Source organism: Misgurnus anguillicaudatus, chromosome 17 (genome assembly GCF_027580225.2).
Source record: "Misgurnus anguillicaudatus chromosome 17, ASM2758022v2, whole genome shotgun sequence".
In the NCBI taxonomy this organism is placed as follows: Eukaryota; Metazoa; Chordata; class Actinopteri; order Cypriniformes; family Cobitidae; genus Misgurnus; species Misgurnus anguillicaudatus.
This window is the reverse complement of record NC_073353.2, coordinates 3,642,251-3,667,136: the sequence shown is the minus strand read 5'-3', so window position 1 is coordinate 3,667,136 and position 24,886 is coordinate 3,642,251. Positions and strand designations below refer to the sequence as shown.

At 37.1% G+C, this 24,886-nt stretch overlaps 1 protein-coding gene across 2 annotated transcripts in view; it reads left to right on the top strand.

Moving 5' to 3' along the window:
* The window catches only part of tlk1a (tousled-like kinase 1a), a 64,165-nt gene that overhangs the window by 22,905 nt on the left and 16,374 nt on the right, over positions 1-24,886 (top strand). The window contains exons 3-13 of one of the 2 annotated variants that reach the window (XM_055215971.2): positions 3,489-3,610; positions 3,991-4,062; positions 13,928-13,966; positions 15,030-15,105; positions 15,206-15,249; positions 18,133-18,228; positions 18,316-18,402; positions 18,716-18,808; positions 20,730-20,840; positions 21,045-21,181; positions 22,385-22,573. In XM_055215971.2, the coding sequence (XP_055071946.1) occupies positions 3,489-3,610; positions 3,991-4,062; positions 13,928-13,966; positions 15,030-15,105; positions 15,206-15,249; positions 18,133-18,228; positions 18,316-18,402; positions 18,716-18,808; positions 20,730-20,840; positions 21,045-21,181; positions 22,385-22,573 (1,066 nt within the window). The remainder of the gene's footprint in view (positions 1-3,488; positions 3,611-3,990; positions 4,063-13,927; positions 13,967-15,029; positions 15,106-15,205; positions 15,250-18,132; positions 18,229-18,315; positions 18,403-18,715; positions 18,809-20,729; positions 20,841-21,044; positions 21,182-22,384; positions 22,574-24,886) is intronic. The other variant, XM_055215972.2, reaches the window with a different exon arrangement.

Below are 24,886 nucleotides of genomic sequence, written 5' to 3'. Positions count from 1 at the left end.
ACAATAGTATAAAAGAGCAGTCTGGCTGTAACTTTTTATTTGATATTCGAATATGCATTCGAACATGACGTGAAATATCCATATTCTAACTTTAAATAAACCATCCGGTTTTTTAAATGCCATGTGTAGCGCATTTTTTACAGTAACACCTCATTATAGGAAGGAGGCTGAGAGTGAGACCAACAACAGCAACTGTGCGCAAAAGAGGGAAGACGTGGCTCCGGCTTCTGCAGACTTTTTTTTGCTTTTTCTGTGGAAATTGTTTGGAAAATTCTGCAGAATGATTTTAAATGTTTAAAAAAATATTAGAGAATTTAAGCTGGAAATATTACAAAATTGCATCTAACATTATTATTTTCTTACAATGAAAATTTATACACCAAACCAGTGAGTCCTTTGAATCAAACTAGACCAACATGAACCTATGTGCATGTCAAGATAGAATTATAGTTTGTATATAAAATGACATATGTTATTGTTTATAGTGTTAAATATTATAGCAGAATAAAAAGCTTGTGTTAATACGTTCACATTATGAAATTAGCATTTCATCATCTTTACAACACAATGTAAACTTTATATTAAACAACAACAGCATTGGTCTTGTAAACGGATTTGAAATGATTATGTGCTGACTGTCAGGCGTCACATAGCAGACAGAGTCAAGTGAGATCTGCTGAACTTAGCAGCAAGTTTAATTTCATCTCAAGTATTAAATGGTTTGGCTCTCTCTCCTTAAAAACTGTCAAGCGTTTGGGCTTGGCTATATGTCTTACTCCTGCTGTTTAATTTGTCACGTTATTGTTTGTACCCGTTCTGAATCTTTTTTTTTTCATACAAGTTGCTATTCATAAGTTGATAACCTGCTGTTTCAAAGATTAAGTAAAAAAAAGTCATCCATACAGTCCTGTTTATATGACTGTCACTGTTTATAAATTTGTGATTGAATCTCCATTATACGGTGTTTTTTGTGCACGTATGGGCACCTAGATATTCGAATACATTGCATGATATTCGATAACCGTTCGAATTTGATTTTTTTTTTTCAAAAGTGACAGCCCTAATAGGTGTCTGTACATGTAACATAACCAGTTATTTACATGATACACAATAGCATACAGAACATACCTGGGAGGCTGAATAGGCTAAATTAACACGACAAGCCAAATCAAGTTCAAAAAGGTCCCGAAATCAAACTATGCAAAAGTAATTGTCCGGAAAAAATCTTTGTATCTTTGTCACATCATTATAAGTGTTTGATCACCACATCTGAGTGATCATTGCAAAAAAATGTATTTATTTATATTATATTCTGTTAATGTATATAGTGTATTCTATGTACAGTACTGCAGTATATGTGTACTGCTCTATAATATACACACAAAGAATATTGTTTTTTTACTCCCTAATATCTGTATCATCATCAACCAAAAAAAACGCATCTCGGTCATACTCTAGTCTTGATTTTAAATGGTAAATTAAACTTAGTGGTGTATGTTTTTGCATCTTTTTAAAATGCTTCAACTGACACGTTTGCTACATTATAAAGTGTGTGCGTCTCTCTCTCTCTCTCTGTGCTGGTTGCTATTTGATTGCGTCATTGAAAAACATAATTGTTCTGTAAATGTTTTCGTCAAATCACTTGTTCGGCCGAACACAGTTTGCCGAACATTCGGTGCATCCCTACAATCCTGCATTTTCCTTGCAGACCAAACAAGAATGGAAGGCAAACCACACAAGAAGTGGCACAAGAAAAAAAACAAGACTGTGATAGAAATGCCTATGAAGAATAAACATCTGGATCAAGAAATGGCTAAAAGCAGAGTAGATGTGTTTAGGAGGAGGCGTGACTTTGCAGAGCACACTGATCTTATGCCTTTAAAGCTAGCTTGTTATGACCAGCCTAGCTTTAATATCTTACCTGACACTGAAATACTTATGTATCCTGCCCTTTCATCTATTTAAATTTTGTTTTTCAATACCCTTTATTTGATTCTGTCTGTTTATAGATCTTTAGCATACATTGTTTTGTGGGTGAAGTGAATGTTTTCAGTGTGAGGCAACATTGTGACTTTAGCAATGTGCTGGTGTAACAGTGGCAGGAGAAGAGCCGTAATGGCCACTCATTATAGAGATATAATGACAGCAGGGTGAGTCTGGAGGAGACCGCCCGGTCGAGAACACCAAGAGGACCCTGACAGCATCATGCCTCAGGGACTGATAGAGATGATAATGATGATGATGATGGGGACATGAATGGAAAAGTGAATGGAAAATCAGTTGGAAGTGATGGAAAGGGAGAGGGATAAGGAAGACTATAGTCGTGTAAGCAGTGGTATTTTTTTAAATTCCAGTTTTAATATGCTGGTGGATGGTTTGTACTGCAGAAATGTCTACCTCACTGCATGTTAACATGTTCAATTTTAAATTACTTTTAACATCAACACGCAGGCCTAATTATGTACACGTCAAAAACTATAAAAAATGTGAAGTACAATCTCGATTTTTAAATTTTAAATCTGTTATCGGCAAGCAGGGACAAACTTGGTTATCGGTATCTGTAAAATCCACTATCGGTTTACCTCTACCATAGAAGAACCATGTTTTGGCTGAATGGTTTCGTTCTTTAGATTTTATGATGACTGAATGTTTCTTTTAGAGACCAAAACTGTTTCTTCTATGCCATTGCTGTTAAGAACCTTTTAAGCACCTTTTATTTACGGACTGCTGGAACCTATCCCAGCATATCTTAGACCATTGGCAGGAAAACACCCTGGACAGGTGGCCTTTTTGCAATGTACAGTTTCCAATAAAATAAACTGAATGCTTTAGGTAGAATTGAATTTTAAGAGTACTGTGTAATTCGGTTGTACTGATACTAAATATAGTAAAGAAAGCAGGTGTTGTTTTCTGAGGGTTTTCTGTGCATAAATGAATGCTGCTGCATCAGATGCATGACTGTTTTGCACAAGCGACACCTGCATTTCATCTTTCTGTTAAACTGAAAGAAACAAATGAAAGTAAATGACACCGTGCAATCAACCATCTATGAGCTCTCCATTTCAGCCCACTACAAGACTGACTGTATATGTGTGCAGAGCACAGATAATGTGTTAAAAGAGGAGTGGAAATGTTGTATTAAATGCTGGGAAAGAGGAACTTCTAAGAATGAATGTGTGAGGGGAAAAGTATCCATGTTGTTGTTGCACTACAGGGCCGCATAAAAAATCTCCTGTACATTCTAATGTGATGCAACATGATATGAGTATGTGCTGCTATCTATACTCGGTCTTGATCTGTTTGTGATATCTGCAGTAGTTCTGTATAATCTCTGGGGACGATGTACCTGTGTTTGTGTGAGAACACAGCCCATGAGACTGATGGAGATGACATCATGTACTGTTTAAGTGTGGATAGTTTACTTATCTAATGTGTATTAGTGCTCGGGTGTTAGTCAGGACTCATGTACTCTGTGTGTCGTTGTTCAGGTGCGATGGAGGAGCTGCACAGTTTGGACCCGCGCCGGCAGGAGTTGCTGGAGGCCAGATTTCTGGGTGGAGTCAGTGGCAACACAGTGGGCAGCACCGGCAGCGCGAGTGGAGGAACCAAAGTTAGTGTTTGAGTTTATCACCAAACATGCACCACCTGTTTAAAAGAATAGTCAAAGTTGAATACTAGTTAAGCAGATTACCACAGGGCATAATTTAAATGTGTTCCTTAGTACTGAAGAAATGTGTGCAGTGATGTAGGATGAAGGGCGATTCTAACATTTGAGCTTTGTTATATTTAGCCCTGAACTTTTTTTTGTGAAAGAAATGTACTGAAAGATCACACGAGACATCCTGACAAAGATTTATTTCTTTGATTATACATTGTTATCAAGTAATTTATTCATATTTAACACCTGCTGCTCATATTTATCTGTCCTGACTCGTAGCAGCAATTCATTTTAATGTATGTGTTGCAATGTTATGTCTTTCCCCTGTGCAGACCTTGACGAACAACGAATGCTCCAATCACAGTTTTGGCAGTCTGGGTTCCTCCAGCGATAAAGAGTCAGAAGTGAGTAAAGCTTCAGTTCTCTTAACTAAATCACTTTCATTGGAATCTGATAGTGTGAAATATTAAATGATCCTTTCACGTAAATATCTTGTTGTGTTATTAATGTTATTTGAAGACACCATAAAGCTGCACCCACAATGCACTTTAGTGGCATCATGTAACATTTCCACATAGAGCATTCAAAATGGAAAATAAAATAGGGCTGGATCATTAACTACTATCAGTATGATTCACACCACAGCATATATGTTGCCATTGATTACATCATGTTGCCTCACTTTAATTTATAGAGCGCTATATTGTAGAGATGGGTTAGTCAGGTTATATTTGGCATTTTGTCTGTTTTATTTAAGCAAACAAAATGCATTCGCCCTGCGGCCTGGTGCCTCTGTCCTAATCACAGCTGTGATGATATGAAGCTATATCACACGACCCCGAGAGCAGTATTTATTTTATACTATTTATATAATAGCCCTTTCTCAGTATTAACGTTTCTTGGTCACAAAGTGTAGTTTTAAGATTAGTTCAGGTGAGAATGTATATATTTATATTTATATGTATGTATGTGTGTATTTGTGTATGTGTATATATGTGTATAATAGGGCTGGGTAAAAAAAATCGATTTTTCGATTAATCTTTTTTTAAACATGGTCGATTTCTTTTTATTAATTACCCACTTGCAAACTTATGTTCACTGTTATTTTTTATTAATATAGTATTTGTATTAAATCTATATTCATTGACTTGAATCGGGTATAAAAACCAACCCGAGAACCGGAACCGAAAATTGAATCGAAATCGAATCGATTTGATAGCTTGTGAATCGAAATTGAATCGATCTGGAACATCTGAATCAACACCCAGCCCTAATGTATAATATTCAAATCTGCAGTCGATTAATAAAGATAGCACCTATTTAAACAGTTGCTTAGAAAGATTCGGACGTGAGATCCAGACACACCAGCGGGGGCTTGATTACAGCCTCATTTCGAACACTTATAATTTCCCACTGGCTCTGATATATCTGTGTTTGATTTTCTAAAATGTGATTTTATTTGTTTTGGGTTGATCAAACCAGCAGTATTTGGTCTCTATGAATCTATCACTTGTCACTTTTATTCATATCTAGTGTTTTGCCGGAAGGTAAAAGTTAATAAAACTATATTTATATACTATTGATTTCCATTTAATCTTAAAGGAACAGTATGTAAGAAATTTATATCAATTCATCATAAAATGGCCCTGATATGTCACTAGACATTAAGAAATCATTTTCATTTTTAAATACTTATATCACTGACAACAGTGGTCCGGCCAGGATATTGTCATTTAAAAAGTGAAGTTGCAGCCCTCAACTGATGTTTATGTTGTCATGTAGTGTTTTGGCCACCAGTTGTGTGATTGCAGTACCAGTTTTGGCTGCAATCCTACATACTGTTTCTTTAACATGGTACAAGCACTCTCTTTATTAGTGGACTTTGTTCTTGTCAGTATTACATAAAACAGAATAATTAAGTGTTTTATATTGTAACAAGTTTTTTTATAAGTCACTATTATGTTATCAGTAGAATATCTCACAGCTTGGAAGGTCTCTTAGCCAATCAAACTGTTGTATAACAATGGATTATGCATATTTTCTGTTTTTTTACTGAATGGTCGGTAAACATTTAAGTGTGCTAGGGTTGTTCAATTATGGGAAAATCATAATCCTGATTATTTGATTATTAAAAACGATTACTTAATGACTGTAAAAACATGCACATATATGTATTCATGCATTCTGACTTAACACAGTTTATGAGTTGGTTTCCTCATGCTAAACATAGGCAAAGTGTCAAAAAAGCAGTTGGACGTGTGACAGAGAATTTCTGTGCTGAATGCACTTTGCCAGCGTTTCAGAAACCCAAGTTTCAGAAAGCGAAAGTTTTTTTTAAACATGTAGGGCCCTATAATTTCCGCGATCACGGAATCGCGGACGGAATCACGGAATTGGCTAATTAACACGGAATCTAGTATTAACGCGGAATTTTGCGGAATTTTACATTTTTTGAATAAAATTATGTTTTTGTGTGGGAGACGAACGTATGTCTGGGGGAAATGCAGACCGGGGAAGTAAATCTGGGCGACACGCCCCCTCCCGTGGTTTCAGACCCCCTCCAAAACACTGAAACCATGGTGAAGCGGCTCTCCACGACTCTGCTTTCGTCAGCGAAAAAATTAAGAAATTCGACGCTAAGCACTTGGTTCCGAGCAGGTCTCACATGACTTTTATGTGACCGGAGAACTGTTATTTTGGAAGTTTTGTCAACACTCTGTTCACTGTGAGCGCAAAGATACACGCACTCTCTCATCCACGTCTGTCTCACTGTACCTCTCTCACGTGAACGCGCTCACCCATCTGTCCGAAGTGCGAACACAAATCCTCATGTGTTTGTTCAGTTTTATGCATTTCAAGCGAGCTGAGGTGAACTAACTATCCCTCGCATTTAAAATATAATCATCTGCATCATGGCGCCGCTCTCTGTCTCTCTTTCGCTCGCACGTGCAAAGAGCTGCGTGCTCATGCTTTCCTAAGTCAGATCACTATCCTGTGTATGTTTGTAAAGTTATATGCATTTCAAGCGATTGTGTATAAAATATGGATCGCGTTCCGCTGGATTGATGTGTTTAAGGCACTTTTGAAGGCACCACTGCTTTGACACTTTGTTGTAGCCTCCTGCAACAACACTAAACAATGCATTGAATTGAGTTGTGTGTGTGTGTGTGTGTGTGTGTGTGTGTGTGTGTGTGTGCGCGCGCGCGCGCGCGCGTGTGCGTGTGTAAATGCATCTTTTATAGTCATTAAGTAATCCTGTTATCCAGTTTTTCCCTAAATCATTTACATTTTAATCATTAACATTAAAGGCACACTGTTTTTATGACTAAAATAACAGTAAAGGGTAAAAAATATAATTGCCAAAAATTAAAACGGATAAAACGGAATTTGCAAAAATTAAAACGGAGAAAACGGAATTTGGGAAAAAATAAAACGGAATTTGGGAAAAAATAAAACGGATTTTATAGGGCCCTAAACATGGGTACATCTTGCGTAGCATGTTAGACCTTACGTATCATTTCTTTTATGGGCACTTCCCCTGGAAAAGCATGCCCACACATAAATCAGTGGGAGAGCGTCATCTGAGAATGCTAGAAGTCACTTCACGCGACAGCTTTGTTTTATATCAAGACTCAACAATGGCACAAAAGAAGAAGTGTGTTTTTGGATGTAAGGAGAAGGAAGCCTTTTTCAGCTCTTCAAGAAAGCCAGCCTTATGGAAACAGTAGACATTAGTTTGTTTATCCGTGGTAGCAGTGGAGTTTTGTTTAACGCTGGATTTCGTTGAAAAGTCCCAACCAGGTCATGAGTTGCATGCAGTAAGTAAGACTTCAGTGTTATTTTGGACATCGGCACATTAGTACATATAATGTAAATGACACGAACATGTAGTGAATCATAAGTTTATTCAGTCTTGCTTGCTCTTGACTCGCTCCTCCCGTGGCATGCCCCAAGGAGTTCGGGTTTATACGGAAACATCCGCTAAAGCTAATTAGTTTTTTTTAAATCTGATAAAATTAAAGACTCTTCAGAGATGTAATGAAGGATGTAATACTACTCTATATGTACTAAAAATTAACAAAAGATGAGCAGAAAGATTGTGTTTTGGGAGCTTTAAATGAGGAATAGTTTGCCTTAACTCGCTTGAAATGCATGAAACTTAAATACATTAGGATTACTACTTTGTGTTCAGACTTCGGACAGATGTGAGTGCACTTGCGAGAGAAAGGTAGGAAGAGGGGGGACAACAGTGCAGCTGCTTATGTCACGCTGGATTTATAACACAAAGCGAAATGACAGAAGCGGAATGTGGCACACTAATCGAATTACCTTGATTATCTTGTTTTTGCAACAAAAATTTGCTGATATAGAGCAAAACCGTCCAATATCATATTTAAGTGTCACATGATTCTCATCACAGAAACATGCAACACACATTAAAGTAATTGGGTCACGCGTTGTATATTCTGTAGGGTTCATATGTACTTTCATAACATTACACAAAGCAATAAAATAGCATTGTGCCTTTTGAAAAAAATTTCTTCGCCTATATCTTAAAACTTTTTAACAACTTTCTCCAACTCAACTTTGAACATTTATCTAGATATAAAGCGTGAACTCTACGAGAGATGCTGTGTGCAGCGTAATATTACAAAGTTCTCTGCTTTTTGAGGGAGTTCAGATTTGGGGTACTTTTAAACTGTTTTCGCAAGTAGATTTTTTCTGCAGGTTAAAGATGAAAGGATTTCATTCATTAGTTATTGGTATTTGGCCTGTGAATAGTCATTGGGATGCGTTTGGGCTAGTTTTGAATGTACATTGGGCTGTATTTGATCATAGATCATAAAAAAATGGACGTAGTGTCGTCTCCCATTGGTTTGTGAAGATCGTTTTTGAAGCTTAAAGTAGGCGTTGCCTGCCATCGCCAACTTGGCCGCACGTCACCCCGAATCACTTGTGGATAACTGAACATGGGTAAAGAGGTGGGGCATGGGAGAAGCTTAGGTGGCTGGTTGCTCAAACCACACCCCCTAGCTCGATTCTAGTGACAGCAGTGGCAGCTCGCCCATCACTCAAGTGGCCACGCCCTTAATTATGCAGAAGTTTAAGGCTTAATGTAATTTAAACGGATGAGTTACAAAAAAATTTACACCCTCACAGCTGTCATGAAGGGCAACATTCGTTATATAGACCAAAAACACTTCTTGAACCAGGCTGTAAACATATTTTCTATTCTAAAAAGGGACATTCTGAACATGGAGGTCTATGGGAATTGACTCCCTTTTGCAGTCAGCCTCAAGCGGCCAGTTGATGAATTGCCGTTTAAGTCACTTTCGTATTGGCTTCATCAGAGAGATCGGAAGGTTTCCCCTTTGATACGCGAACCTTGCAACCTTGGCTGTGCGCTTGCGTAGACGTTTGGTTCAGATTATATAGAATGGACATGTAAACAAACATTGTAATCGGATTGCAATGTTTAGGGTGCATGTAAACTGTTTTGTCCTAACCTGCAATCGGACTAAATTCAGTCGGATTGACAAATTTTGTGGATGTAAACATAGCTAGCTAGCTAATGATAGTCCAGAGCTGATGTCATTTGAAGTCTTCAAGGCAGTGTCATGTCTTTGTAGATGTTGGTTTATCTGAAGTCTTCATAAGAAGTTGGATCCACATGGAGCATGGCATAAACTCAGAAAAACGGATGGATATTCAATTTTAAACTTGCAGATCCTCAACAAATCAAAAAAATGCAAATTCACAGTGCACCCACACAAAACATGCTCTTACTGTTTAGACCTTTTGTCACGTATGCATTTGTGTAATTCAAATTGTGTTGAAATTTTATCTCAGATTTTTTTTCCTTCTTTTTTGCATAATGTGTAGGTTTTTTGGCATGGTTTATTGACAGTGGGATTCTGCAGCTCGTAATATTCAAACCAAATATCTTTAAATAAAATGATGCCGGGTTAATTATAAAATAGACTTACTGCAGATGTATTGAAGCATTAGCTCCAAACTGAGATCTGTAATGGACCGTGATGTTTCTAACTGCTGACGGTTCAGTCCTTATGCAAGCTGTTAATAACTGGGTCCACAGTTCAGCAGAGGGTTTCGACGTTCTGCTGTGCTTCCTTTGAATCAAAGCGTTATGGAGAAATTGATGCTGGCGTGTCAGTGTGACTCAGGTCGATGGGAAATGTTCCCTGTAATGAAGCTGTGATTTTGTGTGTGCACTGAGGGCTGTGCTTCTGCATCATAGACGATGCTGTGTCACTCTGTGTGTGTGTGTGTGTGTGTGTGTGTGTGTGTGTGTGTGTGTGTGTGTGTGTTGTAGCCGACTCAAGCTGGGTTGGCATCTGTTGTAACGCATGATAGTTAAATCATCAGCGGTCAAAGCACCACACATGGGCACGTGCACACAGGCGCGCACACACGCGCACACACATACACATTAAGAGTCATAGTAAAGAACATTGTCCTCTCCTCCCCCTGTACAACACACCTGCTGTGACCATAAATCAAAGCACAGGAGGAGGAAGCCAATGGAGCGACTTACGAAGGGAGAGAGGAAGTGAAAGAGAAGGTTGAGAATAAACTCCTCTCATGTGGTGTGAGCTGCTTATTATGCCACATGTCAGCCACCTAGATGCTTCAGACATACACACACACACACACTGCATCAGAGCACACACACACACACACACACACAGACTTTCACTCCATTTCAACAGACACTAAGCACAACAGCGAAACCTCCATTACGTCTCCTGCAGGCTGCATTCACTATATTGCCCATAATCCCCTGCACATTAATCAGCCCACAACACCTGCATCCTTGAAGCACATGACTCAATGGATGCCTTGAGCTTTACATATTCGTTATAGATTTGAATATATATGCTGAATATACCCGTTTATGTATAGTTTTGCATTGTTGCAAAGCAGCTTTTAAAAAAATACATTTTAGTACAAACTATTGTTCTGTTGCAAATTTTTGGTAAGATGTACATTAGCTTTACTAACCATAGGGTAGGGTTGCAGGAGACCTTATATCATAGAAATCCAGTCTCATAATGTAATGATGAGATTAGGAGTGAGTTTGATTGCAGTCATTGATTTCACATCCATTTTCATTACAATCCTTGACATGACCTTACTTAGTCAATATTAAAGATATCAGGTTAAATTTTAACAATGCTTTTTTTACATTACGTAGGAGGATTTTATGTAGAAAACAGTAAATCGCAAAACGATTCACAGGCAGATGCACATATGGTAGCAATGGGTTTCATTCACTAAGCATGCGTACACACAAATTTAAGCGCAAGATGTGCGTACGGATGTTTTTACGAACAAATCATGATTTAAAAATTTTTTTAAGCAAAATTTCTTCTAAATGTAAGAAAAAAACGTAGAAACGACTAAAACCACACACATGCAATAATCATGTGCGCTATAATCAAATGCTATGGAATAAAGTTGATAAAATATTTTTTGCTTCAGTAACAATCTGCTCAAAAAAAGTGCTAAGGAAAGCCCTTATATGAAGCTGGTTTGGGCGTGTAATATGCAAATTGCCAACCTTGTTCTTGCGTTAGTGAATTTGGAGTGTTCTACATGAGCGGCCGCGTGCACAAGTATAAGAACAAATTCATGCATGTGCTGTGAATTAAGTCATTTTTAATGAGAAGTTCAAATGTGCATTTAAATACGAAAAATGTACGCAATTATTAGTGAATGAGACCCAATTCTGGTCATTTCTTAGCCTGGGTGCCAGCCGATCTTAGCCCCGCCCACCACAATTTGAAAAACCGGGAAGATCGGTCTGGGGATTCACCGTTGAGGAGCTACTATGCGAATACCAAAACCGGCCGACGAATCAAATTGTGAGGGCGGGCTTTATACGATGATGGACAGATGATCAACAGTAACGTATCAACCACGTCACCAAAGAGCGCGTGTGTTCAATCTGTTTACAATGAAATGGCTGCCGCTGGTGAATTCAGATGTGTGGATTCTGACATTGAGTCTGTTCTAAAAGATATCGACAGAGCATTGATTTAAAAAGAGGAACAGAGAAACGCGATCAAGGCATTTGTTTATGTTTTCGCCGTCCTTCCTATGGAGGACAAAGTTAAAGAAGCAACTGAAATGGGTATCATGGCGATGCAACTCAGCGTGCATGACGAGATGGATATAATTAGCGGTCGTTGCCAGCTTCTTTTCGGAAGCCTGGAATCGTGACTGCTGAATAAGTGGAGGGACATGCTAGGCTCCGATATTTTTCAAGCCAACGTAATGGGTAGCTATCGTCGTGGATGAAGTTCACCTAACGTACAAATGGTAAGAGATAGTCTTACTGTATGACTTAGTAAATACTTAATGTTGTGATATAAATGAAATGTTGTAAACATAGTAGGTGTTGATGTACCTTCGCTAACTCAGACTTAGTATAATTACAATGAAGTTAGTATCATTGTAGCGAAATTATTAGCAGTTCGGTCAGGCTGCTAAAGACGCCATTTCAACATAAGTCACACACTCCGTTGCTCTGATTGGTCGTAGGTCTATCCAATTGAGTGCAGAGGCATTTTTCGGTTGAGACACGCCTCATAATTTTAGCTCAATGGAGCGGTATCAGACTCAAATTCTGACTAGAATTGAGTATGACAACGTCAGGCTAGTCATTTCTGCCTATTTTGCGTGAAATCTGTCTGTTTTTAGCTAAAAAGTATCAGCAATGCTGCCGCTTCCTATCCTTGTTTTGAGTACGGCCACCACCCTGCTGCCGCTATGCCGTGCACGTGGACCAGATTTCACACAACAACAACACACCTGCGGCTGTGGCAAGTTCGAAGGACCACGGTGGTGACCCCAATAAACGGAAACGATGAGATTGATTTATGGACATACTTTCAGTATAATCCATCAGAAAGAAAAACGTAATGCATTGCATATTGGTAGACGATGGTAAATGTGGCCACAAACTAGGTGGGAAGAAAACCACCAACTTCAAGCGGCACCTGAAGGCTCATCACGCTAATTTTTTTTTTAAGTAACTAACAAGTGCTGTTAACATATCACATACATAAATTTTACTCAACAATCGGCTTGTGACACATTTCATGGTAAGCTTAAGGTTTTACATGTATCTACTTGGCAAACCTAAGCCCATTTCCAATACTTTTTAACTTTTTACGTTTAATATCAAAAGTAAAGTTAGTAAAAATATTGGTATTCTTTATAATGTAAAACACACATTGGATGAAGGTTAATTACAGCGTCTATATTCAACTTTAATTGTTCCATATTTAACATACTGTATTGAGGTGTGGGGTAATGCTTGTATCAGTTACACAGGAAGGTTGTTTTTACTTCAGAAAAAAGCAATAAGAGTTGTGACTCATAAAGGTTCACAAGATCACAATAACAAACTCAAAGAAATTCAATGACTTGGTCAAATTTAAATTATTACAAATTATGTGGAGATTGAAAAATAATTTGGTGCCACTACATATTCAAAACAAATTCAAGTTAATAACGGATAGTAATAATGGAAGAAAAGGCAATTTTTGTGTACCATACCTAAATTAATTTGTTAAAGACTACTTTTTTTACTAAAATTGACTTAAACTTGACTTAAACCAAAAGACTAAGACTAAATCTAAAAAGGCTGCCAAAAACAACACTAAAGCCAATGTTGATATTTGAAATAACCCCTCTACCCCAAAAGAATCTGGACCTTCTTTTGATAGACACGCCCCTTACTGCTGACTGGCTACAAGAGTGTTTCGTTACCTGGCCCGACTCCTTTTTCCAAAGTATTTTTCAAAAATCATGTAACTCGCCTAAGAAATGCATCTCCTATAAGCTCGTGGCTTTTATAAAAGAATCCAGTTATCTGTGCAAGATCTTTTTTAGCTCATCAGCTCACATTTTGGCTTTGAGTTATCATCATAATAATACTAAATTTTCTCCTATACGGTGACTCTGTTTTCTTTGTGTTGGTTTTTCTCAAGCTTGTGGCCATTGTGACCCAAAAATGCCAGATTAAAGCACATAGATCATCAATATGAGCCTGTGTCGACTCTTTAGGACCACTGTGACATTCTGTCATTGTCACTGAGGGCTAATTATAAACACCAGCATCAGTACCACAACTCTGACCCACTCGCATCTTAAAGCATCTTCTCTTGTTTTTCTTTCACCTCTCTTTTTCCTGTCTCATTCTGTCTTTTCCCATTCCTCTTCCCTCTTTCTCTGTTGCAGGGATCAGATGGGAAACGAGGAAGTTCTCCTGCATATTCAGTAAGTCTCTCTCTTTCTGTTTTTTTGTCTCTCTCTCTCGCTCTCTCTCTTGCTCTCTGTCAGTTCCTCTCAGGTGAAAATTGAAGCGAGGCTTATTGTGATTTTGGAGGCTTTTGGGTCAGGCATATCAGTTGTCCTCTATTTGAAGAGACACAATGTGGTTTCAGAAATCTAACACAGATCTGGTCTAGCCCACACAACTAATTTCTTAATTTGCTATGCTAGTATGAAATTAATCTGAAGATTAGGGCTGTCAAAAGATTAATCGCAATTAATCCCATACAAAATAATTATTTTGCATAATTTATGTGTGTGTGCTGTGTGTAATTATATTTATATTTATATTTATTTATATATATATATGTATGTAATTCATGTATGTTTTTAGGAAACACATATTATTCAAACACAATTATTTTATGTTATTAATCTTTTGACTGCCTTAATAAAGATACATATGCAATAGGCAGTCAAATAACCACCCCTTCTCTTGCTGTTTATTTCACAGTTATAAAGAGATTTGCATTTTAATGAACATATATACGAACTGACTTTTCTCTTAATGTATATTTAACCGGATGTAGGACACGGTTTATCTCTTAAGAGTGTTCCTGCACCATATAAGCTATGAAAATCTGCACTGTCATTTAGTGTCAGACGTGGAGGTTTCAGAGCAAGCCAGTGAGTGAGAACGTCTCTCTGATCAGAATGCAAAGATGCCCTTGGCATCACACCCCTCTTTGTTTGAGCTGAAGAGAGCTGGATATTTCTGCATCCTTTCCCCAGTGAGAGTGAGAGAGAATAGACTGTGATTATTGGTCCAGGCCCCAGATTATACACACTTACATTAGCCCTATTCTTAGAGTCATTTAGACTCAAGAGTCATTATGTAGTGTTCGAGGACACAATATGTATCGTCTTACTCTGATCTGATATTGAAAGATGGCATGGAGGGGACTATGAATTTAAATGTGGTGTAGAGACCAGCGTTATTGCATCGAGTGCAAAATAAGATGTGAATAAATTCATAAAACCTTTTTTGGATGTAATCTCTCTCTTATAGACTCCTGAAAAGAAGCACTCTGAATCATCACGGGGCAGAAAGAGGAAAGCCGACATCCAATCAGAGAGCAGTCAGGGTAATTCTCACTCGCTCTCTCTCTCTCTCTCTCTCTTTCTAGAATGTTCTATACTTTATCTACTTTCATATTTTTTATAATTTTTTATCTTCTCCTGCAGGGAAATCTACAGTTCGGGGACCCAAAATTAGTGATTATTTTGATGTGAGTATCTGTCAGTTAAGGGCTAATAAATGTTTTTGCCTCACAAGCAAGGTGCTGTTGTCGACTTCTGCACAGACCAATCAGTAATTATAACATCAAATTAAATTATATGACGTTAAATTAGAGAGACTGTCTTGTATGTGAACAATTACAATTAACAATATATTTTTTCAGCGTTTATTAAGTAAGGGATAATGTATAGGTAGCTGGTTGTTATACGGAAACAGAAATATGCGCCGACAGTGTAATCAGGACTTGACACGAAGTGGATGCTGCCTGTACATTAGTACGCTTATTACACAACTATTAACCTCATAAGTAAGGTAAATAAAATTAAGTATTGATTTGAAATATTGTATTAGCTCATTTTTAAAGGGATAGTTCACCCAGAAATGAAAATTCTGTCATTTACTCACTCTTATGCTGTTATAAACCTTTATAAATGTATTTGTTCTGAATCTGATGAACACAAAGGAAGATATTTTGAGAAATGTTTGAAACCAAACCGACTATGAGCCACATTTACTGAAATAATATGTCATATATGTTTTTAAAATACATATTTATTGCTTAAATATTTTAGTGCAGATGTAGTTTAAAAAACTGGTTCATGGCCATTAAAAATATTTATGGCTGGTAAATTTTCTCAAGTCACCGTCCATTGGCAGGTATGGTAAAATTTAGTTTTAGGCCCTGCTCACAAGTGTTGCATTTATGCATTATATTTTCAAGTGATAAACAGCATTTGTGTAATAAAATATTGTTAACATTGTGTTTGATTGTGAAAAGCAGGTATATGGTTTTATGATTGTTATTTTAAACCTTTTGAAAACTTTTTTTTAAATCTTTGTCGTGGCTACCTCAAATTTATATAAAAGGATAATACTGTATATTTCTCTCTTTATATCATATAATATAGCTGTAATCGGGCCTTAAAAGTTAGGCCCGAAATGACCGGAGCCCGACAGAATGCAGCCCGAACCCGAACGTACATTTAGATTGACAGCTTTTTAAAAGCCCGAACCCGTTTACAGCCCGACATTATTTAAATGTGCGCACACACACAGCTTTTGTCAAGAATGAGTAATTTACACAGGTTTTAACATTATTTATTCATTACTAATAATCTACACGCAAACTGGAAGTTGAAACAAAGAAATAAAATAAGTCATCTGTAACATTGTAACATCTCATTCTAAATAGGCCTATGCAATACACTATAAATAGGCCAATAAAAAATATTATTTCTTAACGAATTAAATTAAGATAATACATTCTGAATTGAGATGGGTATTTTGCAATAACGAAATTAAGAGAAAGGCTCCGTGGGATTTGCGTCGGCACTTCTCTCCATTACTGCCAACATTAGTCTATATCCTTTGTCTAAATTATGTATTTAAGACTCAATTAATATTTAGTTATACATTGAAAAACCTTTACTCACCAAGATTAGGCTACATGTTTTTGATGAGGAAAATCATTAAATCCACTGGTTGCAACGAATTCAGCGCGGTCCTGCGCTACTGAACTTGACTGCTCATTTACCTCACAAAGCCGGAGCGGAAGCCCGAGCCCGCCCCGAGCCCGTGTAAAATGTTAGAAATGAAGCCCGAACCCGCCCGAGCCCGTCGGGTTCCGACGGGTCCCGTCGGGTTCGGGCAAAGATCTTCAGCTGCTGTTGAATGCTTTATTCAGATTTTTTGATAAATGCACACCTGACCTGTCAAATGTCTTAAAATAACCACCAGAGCAATGTCTGTTTTAATCGTGGTGTATTGACTCCGTTCCTTTGAATTATTTGAAAATAATGCACACATGCCGTGTATTACCACCTTGGGTGTGACTTATTTTTCAATAATTGAATATCTCTACCTATTCTATATAAATATATATTTTTAAATAACTAAAACATTTTCTCCAAAGATTAACATACTCAGTTTTGACCCTTATGTAACTACAAATTAGTGTCCCGCGCGCGTCATCACAACAAAAGTTTTGGTTCAGCTCTTTAAAACGAGAGACTTACATGTATATAAACATTCACCACGAGAAATGTCGCAGACTAGATTGAAGCAGTTATCAGGAAATGATAAAAGGGGTGCATAAACAATGACGCAGTGAGGACTCGCGTGTCATGGCAACATGAAGTTGGTTCAACTCTTTAAAATGAGGGATTTACAACATTCACCACGAGAAATGTTGCAAACTGGACTGAAGCAGATATCAGGTAAGTTAGCTCGTCACTTACAATAACCGAGCTGAAACGGAGATCAATCAGCAGCATAAAAGAATATCGCGTCACATGCTCATTTGAGCTTATAAACAAAAATGCCCGCGCTTCATCCCAACAAGATATATTGTTCAGCTCCTCAAAACGGGGGTTTTAAATGTATATTAACATTAACAATGAGAAATGTCTGAAAACTGTATTAAATCAGAGATCAGGGAGCTCGTCAAATATCCACTCTGAAGCTGAGATCATTTACTAGGATTAGAACGGCGCGTCACACGCTCCTTTATAATCTTATCATAAACAAAAATGCACGCGAGTGGTTTCTGGAGAGAGAAATAATAAATAATATGCAAACATCAGACACTGCGTAGAAGAGAGGGCGGGACTTTAAACAGGTCACGTGTCTTTCCGGAACTTGCAGATCAAATCATGGCAGTGTGAATGAACAAAATCAAATGATCCTGGAAAAGTCCAGGATGCATTTTCCGTGTATTATCCAGTGTGAAAAGGGCTAAAGACACGTTTTCTTTGGCTTTTGTGTCCCTTAAGAAAGTTTTTTAGCTTAATTTGTATTTTTTTTATTCATTTACTTTGTATTTGAATTTATTTTCACTGTCTTATATGTTTTTATTCATGACATGTGTCTTTAGTTTCAGGGTGGTAATGGGTCCAGTCCAGTAAGAGGTCTACCGCCTGTCATTCGCTCCCCGCAAAACTCACATTCCCACTCTACACCAGGATCCAGTGTATGTCACACAAACACGTCTGTTTCTGCCTCACTTTACTACAAACTTTGTTTTGATGATATTAAATCCTGTAATTTGTTATTTCAGACACGACAAAGTAGCTCATCACCAACCAGTCTGTGTTTCGGGGACTCTGTGATTTCCTGTAAACAAATGGCAGTCAAAAGTGTTCAGGTAAGACCATACGTAAACACACACATGAGTCCAGTCTGATAAAATTGCAACACAACTATTAGTGTTGACACCATTGGCAACAGACAGGAAAACTATTTGTGCCGATAAGTGCTTGTATCAGATTTCATCTGGTGGTATGAATGCACAATTTACCTATAATTAAAGTCATTTTAGACTTCAGAGATCTCTGCATATCTTAAGCACACATTTTTAAGATACCATGTCAAAATAAAATGTTAAACAGTACATTTTGATGTTTTGTTATGTTCAATCAGGATTTGATTGAATATGAATATTTGTTTCTCTCATGTAGACGGAGTTGACAGTGGTCAAACTGGCCACTATAGAGAGCAATAAGAACTTGGACCTGGAGAAGAAAGAGGGCAGGATAGATGACCTGTTGAGGGTAAGATCAGACAACAAAATGTGTAAGAAAAGACCAAAGAGATTACTGTAAGATTATTGTAATCATTTAAGATTATTAGGGGTGACCCCGAATAGTCGAAGATTCGATGCATCGATAGGAGAAGCCTGATTCGACTACCAATCTCACAGTCGAATCATCGCAGATGTGTTATGAAATGAGGATCCTTTAATATTGGCCATATATGAGTGCACTGTGCACAAATCTGATTTCACATATAACAGCTTTCTCCCAATATATTAATATACAGCATATTATTATAATTCTGCAAATAATATGTGAAGTATCAGCTTTCAATAAATATTTTTAAAATGCGTTAATAAATCCAGCAACCCCTGTGACGGGGCTACACGTCCATAAGAGGTTCCTATGTTAATAAACTATTGCCTCTTTGTTTTTACATTTAAAAGAAAAAGCTGGTAATTCTGGCTATACTTTCATTCTTTTAATAATTTCTTTATTTTATTTATAAATCACTCTGGGTTATCTGATGTATCTATTTGGCTTGTGTTTTGTTTTCGTGCACTTGAGGCATTTTGCACATTTGTTCTGCACTTTACTTCTGACCTTATTTTATAAAAAAAATGTATTTATTATAAACGTAAATTCTGATCTAATTTAAGTCTGTACATTTTGGATTGCTTTTCGTTGTATCGATGTTGCGCTATTGCGTGCTGGCCATGCTTGCGCATGTAATTTAGCCAAACGCGCTTGCTCTTCGTCTCATATTTAGAAGTTCATCAAACTAAAACATTAAAAAACGAATGTTTTCGACGGGTATACGTTTTTAAAATGTATTTAAAACATTGTGGTTATCTTGTCAAAAGTTAAACTACAAAACAGGTAAACCGTTTCTTTAAATTTCGGTGATAAAACGGAAAATATCTGCAAAATATCTGTATTTATGCTTGACACGACTGTCTTTCTTGTGATTTAATATTATGGTCGGGGTTCACTTTCAAATAATAGAAAAGAGATTCCTGAAATAAATAATATCATCAGTTGTTTGTATCAGTAATATCATCAGTGAATGGAGATGATCAAAGTGAAAGCATGCAAGCAGGTATTTCTGTGCTAAATAATAACGCGTAGTGTCTATAAAATCATTAATTTCAGTGTTTTTATAAATTGTATATAAAGCTTAGTTTTTATAATTTGCAGTAACAATTACAAATTATTTGTCATTTCTCATTTGTCGTTTTTTTTTTTTTTGGTCATGACTGCTTTGACGCCCTTAATCTCCAAATTAAATAAAAACACTGAATTAGCCGAGGTTTCCAAGGCAGGATCACCTTTGTTATATTCTTAGGTTTAGTTATCAAAATGTTTTTTGCGTGATGTTCTGTAGATCGTGGCTTTAAAATGTTATGAGGAATAATTAAACAAATGTTGCCTTACATTTTACCTTAAAAATATATAAATGCATCGTCAGTTTTGTCTTCGTTCATCACTTGAAAGACAGTTTTGGTCACTTAATCAGAAACTTGTTTATGTGTGCTGCTTGTGAAAGAAAATAAAAGTTATCAATTTGTACCTGGTCTGACCCCCTCCCAACCCATGCACACACACACACACACACACACACACCCACACACACACACACACACACACACACACAGATGATTCGACTATCGGTCGACTATGAAAGGATTCGACAATTCTGATTCGAATATGTAAATCCTTAGTCGAGGACAGCCCTAAAGATTATTGTAAAATGTTTTTAAATGTATCATTACACAATAGCATGGCTAATACTTTTTGTTGCAGCATTACTGTTTGCATGTCAGGGACTTTACAGGCTTGTGAAGAATGCATTACATTTAATGAGTATAACTCTGTGACGTTACTTTTGGTTTGAAATATTTTTAACCAAATTGGGTGACTTTTCTTCTCTTCTCTCCAGGCAAACTGTGATCTTAGAAGACAAATTGATGAACAACAGAAGCTACTAGAAAAGTACAAAGAGCGTTTAAACAAATGCATTACCATGAGCAAGAAACTTCTGATTGAGAAGGTGAGAGAGACGTCACCTGTAAATGCAAAAGTGATTTCATGCAAGGACCTGAATTTGGGTTTAGATCTCATTAACAAAATGATTGTATGTAATCTAAAGTTTGCTTTGTAATGCCATTATTTATTCACATGCTTATGACATTGCAGGTTTTTAAAGTTGTAAGCAGCGTCAGATGTTTGTTAAGGTGTGTATGTATTTATCCAGAGCACACAGGAGAAGCAGGCGTGTCGAGAGAAGAGCATGCAGGATCGACTGCGTTTGGGTCACTTCACCACTGTGAGACATGGAGCCTCATTTACAGAACAGTGGACAGACGGCTACGCCTTTCAAAACCTTGTCAAGTAAGATGCTTACTGATGTGCTGTGCGCTCTCGTGTCATTTAATCTGCATTTCAGACCAATAATCTGTATTGTAGTGTTCACGCCTGCATTAGTGTAAAGGCCTATTTGCACCAATGACAATGATGCAAACCATAACTATAAAATGTTATAAAAATCTTTTTAAATTTTAAATGATGTAATCTAGGTCTTAGGTCTCCCCAGAATGTGTCTGTAAATTTACAGTTCTTTACCATTCCAAAATTATCCATGAAAACAATCCTCGTCTATACTGGCGTTTCAGAATATATCTACATTGTCCATGCCTAGGGCCTTTCGCATTGCGGGAACCTTTCATTGTACCCGAACTATTTGTGGTACTACCAGCTTTTTAGAGTTATTTACTTCACGAACATGTTACCATACATAGAAACATATTTTATATCTGAGCACTATTTCATAAAGTTGTATCTCATACTGCAAAATGATATATTTTAAATAAATTTCAAAATATACAAAAAATGGCAAAACAATTTACTGAAATATATTTTGAAATATGTCTACAAAATTTTTTTCACCAATATATTTTGGCCATTTTTATGTAGATTTTAAAAATAAATATTTTTTAAAGCATTTATATTCTTGTCACATTGGCAGAAAAACTTTGTATGTTACAAACCTGTAAACATAACCAGTTTAAAAAGATTAAAATTAAATATATTTTCAACTGCAAAAATATATTTAATTAAGCTTTACTTTTACTATAAAATGTATTCAGCACATATATAAAACATATTTTCAGCCCAAGAAATGTATTTTTTTTTTGGATGGGCATCCCGTAATTGTTGCTGGGATGGCTTTCATAAAAAGGACCTAATAACATTGCCGTAACATCTCTGGAGCGCATCCTGTGTGAACAAAAGGCAGATACAAAAGTGTGTGTGTGTGTGTGTGTGTGTGTGTGTGTGTGTGTGTGTGTGTGTGTGTGTGTGAAAAGCATTGGCAGTGTGAATAAACCAAAATAAAGCGATCCCTGGACAAATCCCAGAGACATTTGCTGTAATCTGTGTGAAAAGGGCTTTGTGTTCCTCAAAGGAAGATCAAATGGGTTTGAACCACATAAGTGAATGATGACAGATCTTTCATTTCATGGGTGAACAATCCCTTTAAGTTGATTTGTTGCACATATGAACTGTTGTTATTGATGTCTGTGTGTGTGTGTATAGGCAGCAGGAATGGATCATTCAGCAGCGTGAAGAAATCGAGAGACAGAGGAAACTGTTAGCCAAAAGAAAACCCCCATCATCCAGCAGCTCACAGTCGCCCAGCACAAACTCTGAGCCCAAACAACGCAAGACTAAAGCTGTGAATGGCTCTGACAATGACCCGTTCCTCAAGCCGAGCCTTCCTCAGATGTGAGTACCTGCAGCAATGTCTGCATGCTTTTAATGGCTCAATGTGGAGCCGCTCCAAGACATTAATTACTTCTGCACATAAATCCTATTCAATTGCTGTAAAATTGCCAGATTAATTTACCGGTAAAGGTACCACATCTGTTATATGCGCAAGCAATGGTTTTCTGTTTTAGAAAGTTGTGTCCTTTAACACAAGTGATCTTTACCTAGCTATATTACAAATATACAGTAGTTCTTCAAAATGTATGAACCCTTTACAGGTGTTTATAACAAAACAAAATTCCATTTTTTTTTAATGTGGAGTATATTATCCAATGTTAAATCTATGTGTGGCAAAAGTATGCAAACCTTTGCATACTTTTCCCATAATACATCTTATTCATTTCGCCGCCAAGTTGATATCAAACCAAGGCTGCGAGGGATGTACGTTTAAAGCGTGCGCTTTAAACCTATATTTTTTGTATTGGGATCCTGGTCATAGGGCTGGGCGATATATATCGGGGGATTGTCACACGCATCTTGTCAGTAAAGCCGGTTCCTTGATTAGAAGTAAATCACCATCACCTGCTTTCAGATGGAGCCGCATTTACTACACAGAGCCGTAGTTCACTGACAATCGAGGTACATAATATTGAGGATGTATCGCCTGTGATAATTAATGCGATTATGGCCCAACTTTTCACTGAACTACTTTGTGTAGTAAATGCCGCTTCATCTGAAAACAGGTGATGGCGATTTAATACTAATCAAGGAACCGGCTTTACTGACGAGATGCGCGTGACAATCTTATACCATATATCGCCCAGCCCTAGCTGGTCATTTAGCCATCAAAACACTGAAAATACATCATTTTACAAATTTCCACAGGACAAAGAAACTCAGAAAACTTAGATTGTTAAAATGAGAAGGGTCATATGACCTCATTTGAGATTAGACTAGCGCATTGTGTACATAATATCTGTTTTGGATATTAGCCTGTTGACTAATCCCTAATTTCTTATGTTGTAAGCATGTTTACTTTTCTTTAAAACACCAATGTAGTGCAACAACAATACAATATTTTATGACAACAACTAAGTATACATTTTGTATAGATCATAAGAGTTTATCCCATGTATTTTCTCCGTTATGCGATTTCAAGACATGAACATTGACTTAACGTGTGATTGACTTGATAACAAGCTATTTACGTGATAGTTGGTTGTACAAGTATTGTTAGTAGGGATGCTCCGATCGATCGGCCGCCGATCGTAATCGGCCGATAACGGCATTAAATGACGCGATCGGCACTCGCTAAATTTGCCGATCTCATGAGCCGATCTTTCTGTTTACTTTTGTCATCATATGATGCGGCTGCAATTAGAGACCATTTTACACAGCGCGAGCATTTTGTAACCCGTTGCTCATGTGTGACGTGCACATTTGGATTTCTCTCTCTGCCTTTACAGAGATATGCGTATTTTCTATGAGGACGCCCTCCGGTCCTCAGCGCAATGCGTCTTCACATCCCTATCAAACAGCGTATACAACACACATCTATCGCGGACAATTGCATCCTCATGCAGAAAGTTTTATTACTTGCATTCGTTTTAAAGTTTTGAAGGTTTAAACTTCCAGTTTCCTTACAGCTGCTCTTGTTTGCGGACACCCGCCGCACGCATACACAGCAGCCTGTCATCAGTGCACATGAAGAGAACGATCTCTCCCACGTCTTAAAGCTACAGTATCCTAATTCATCTCTCAATAAAATTACTCTCTGCTCATCAGTGAAGAACTGTTGTACTTCATATGAATGCGTGTATATTTAATTCATACAGTAAAGGCTGTAAAGTGTTTTATTTTAATTACTTTTAACAGACATAAACCTTTTTAAAGACATATTACATTTCTCTTAGCAAGAAGAAATATTTGTTGTGCTTATTTATTTAATTCTCTATTAAAACAATAATATACCTAATTTATAGTTAGTTACATTTCTACAAATTGTGCAAACTCTGCTAGATTATAGATAAAAGATTTCACTGCCATTCTGTGATCGGCACTGATCGGTAGCTCATGATCTTGGTGATCGATAATCAGTGATCGGCCCCAAAAAGGCTGATCGGAGCATCTCTAATTGTTAGAGATAAAACCCCATATGAACCCTCAAAGTTGTGTACAAATGTTATTTCAATAGAAATGAATCCTGCTTCTGTTGAATCCAGTCAATGTGCCGGAGAAAAGTTTTTAACATATTCATGCCTTACATATTTTTTGTAATCTGTATGAATGGAGATATGTACTTAGTTATAGGACTATAGTATTGCTTTAAAG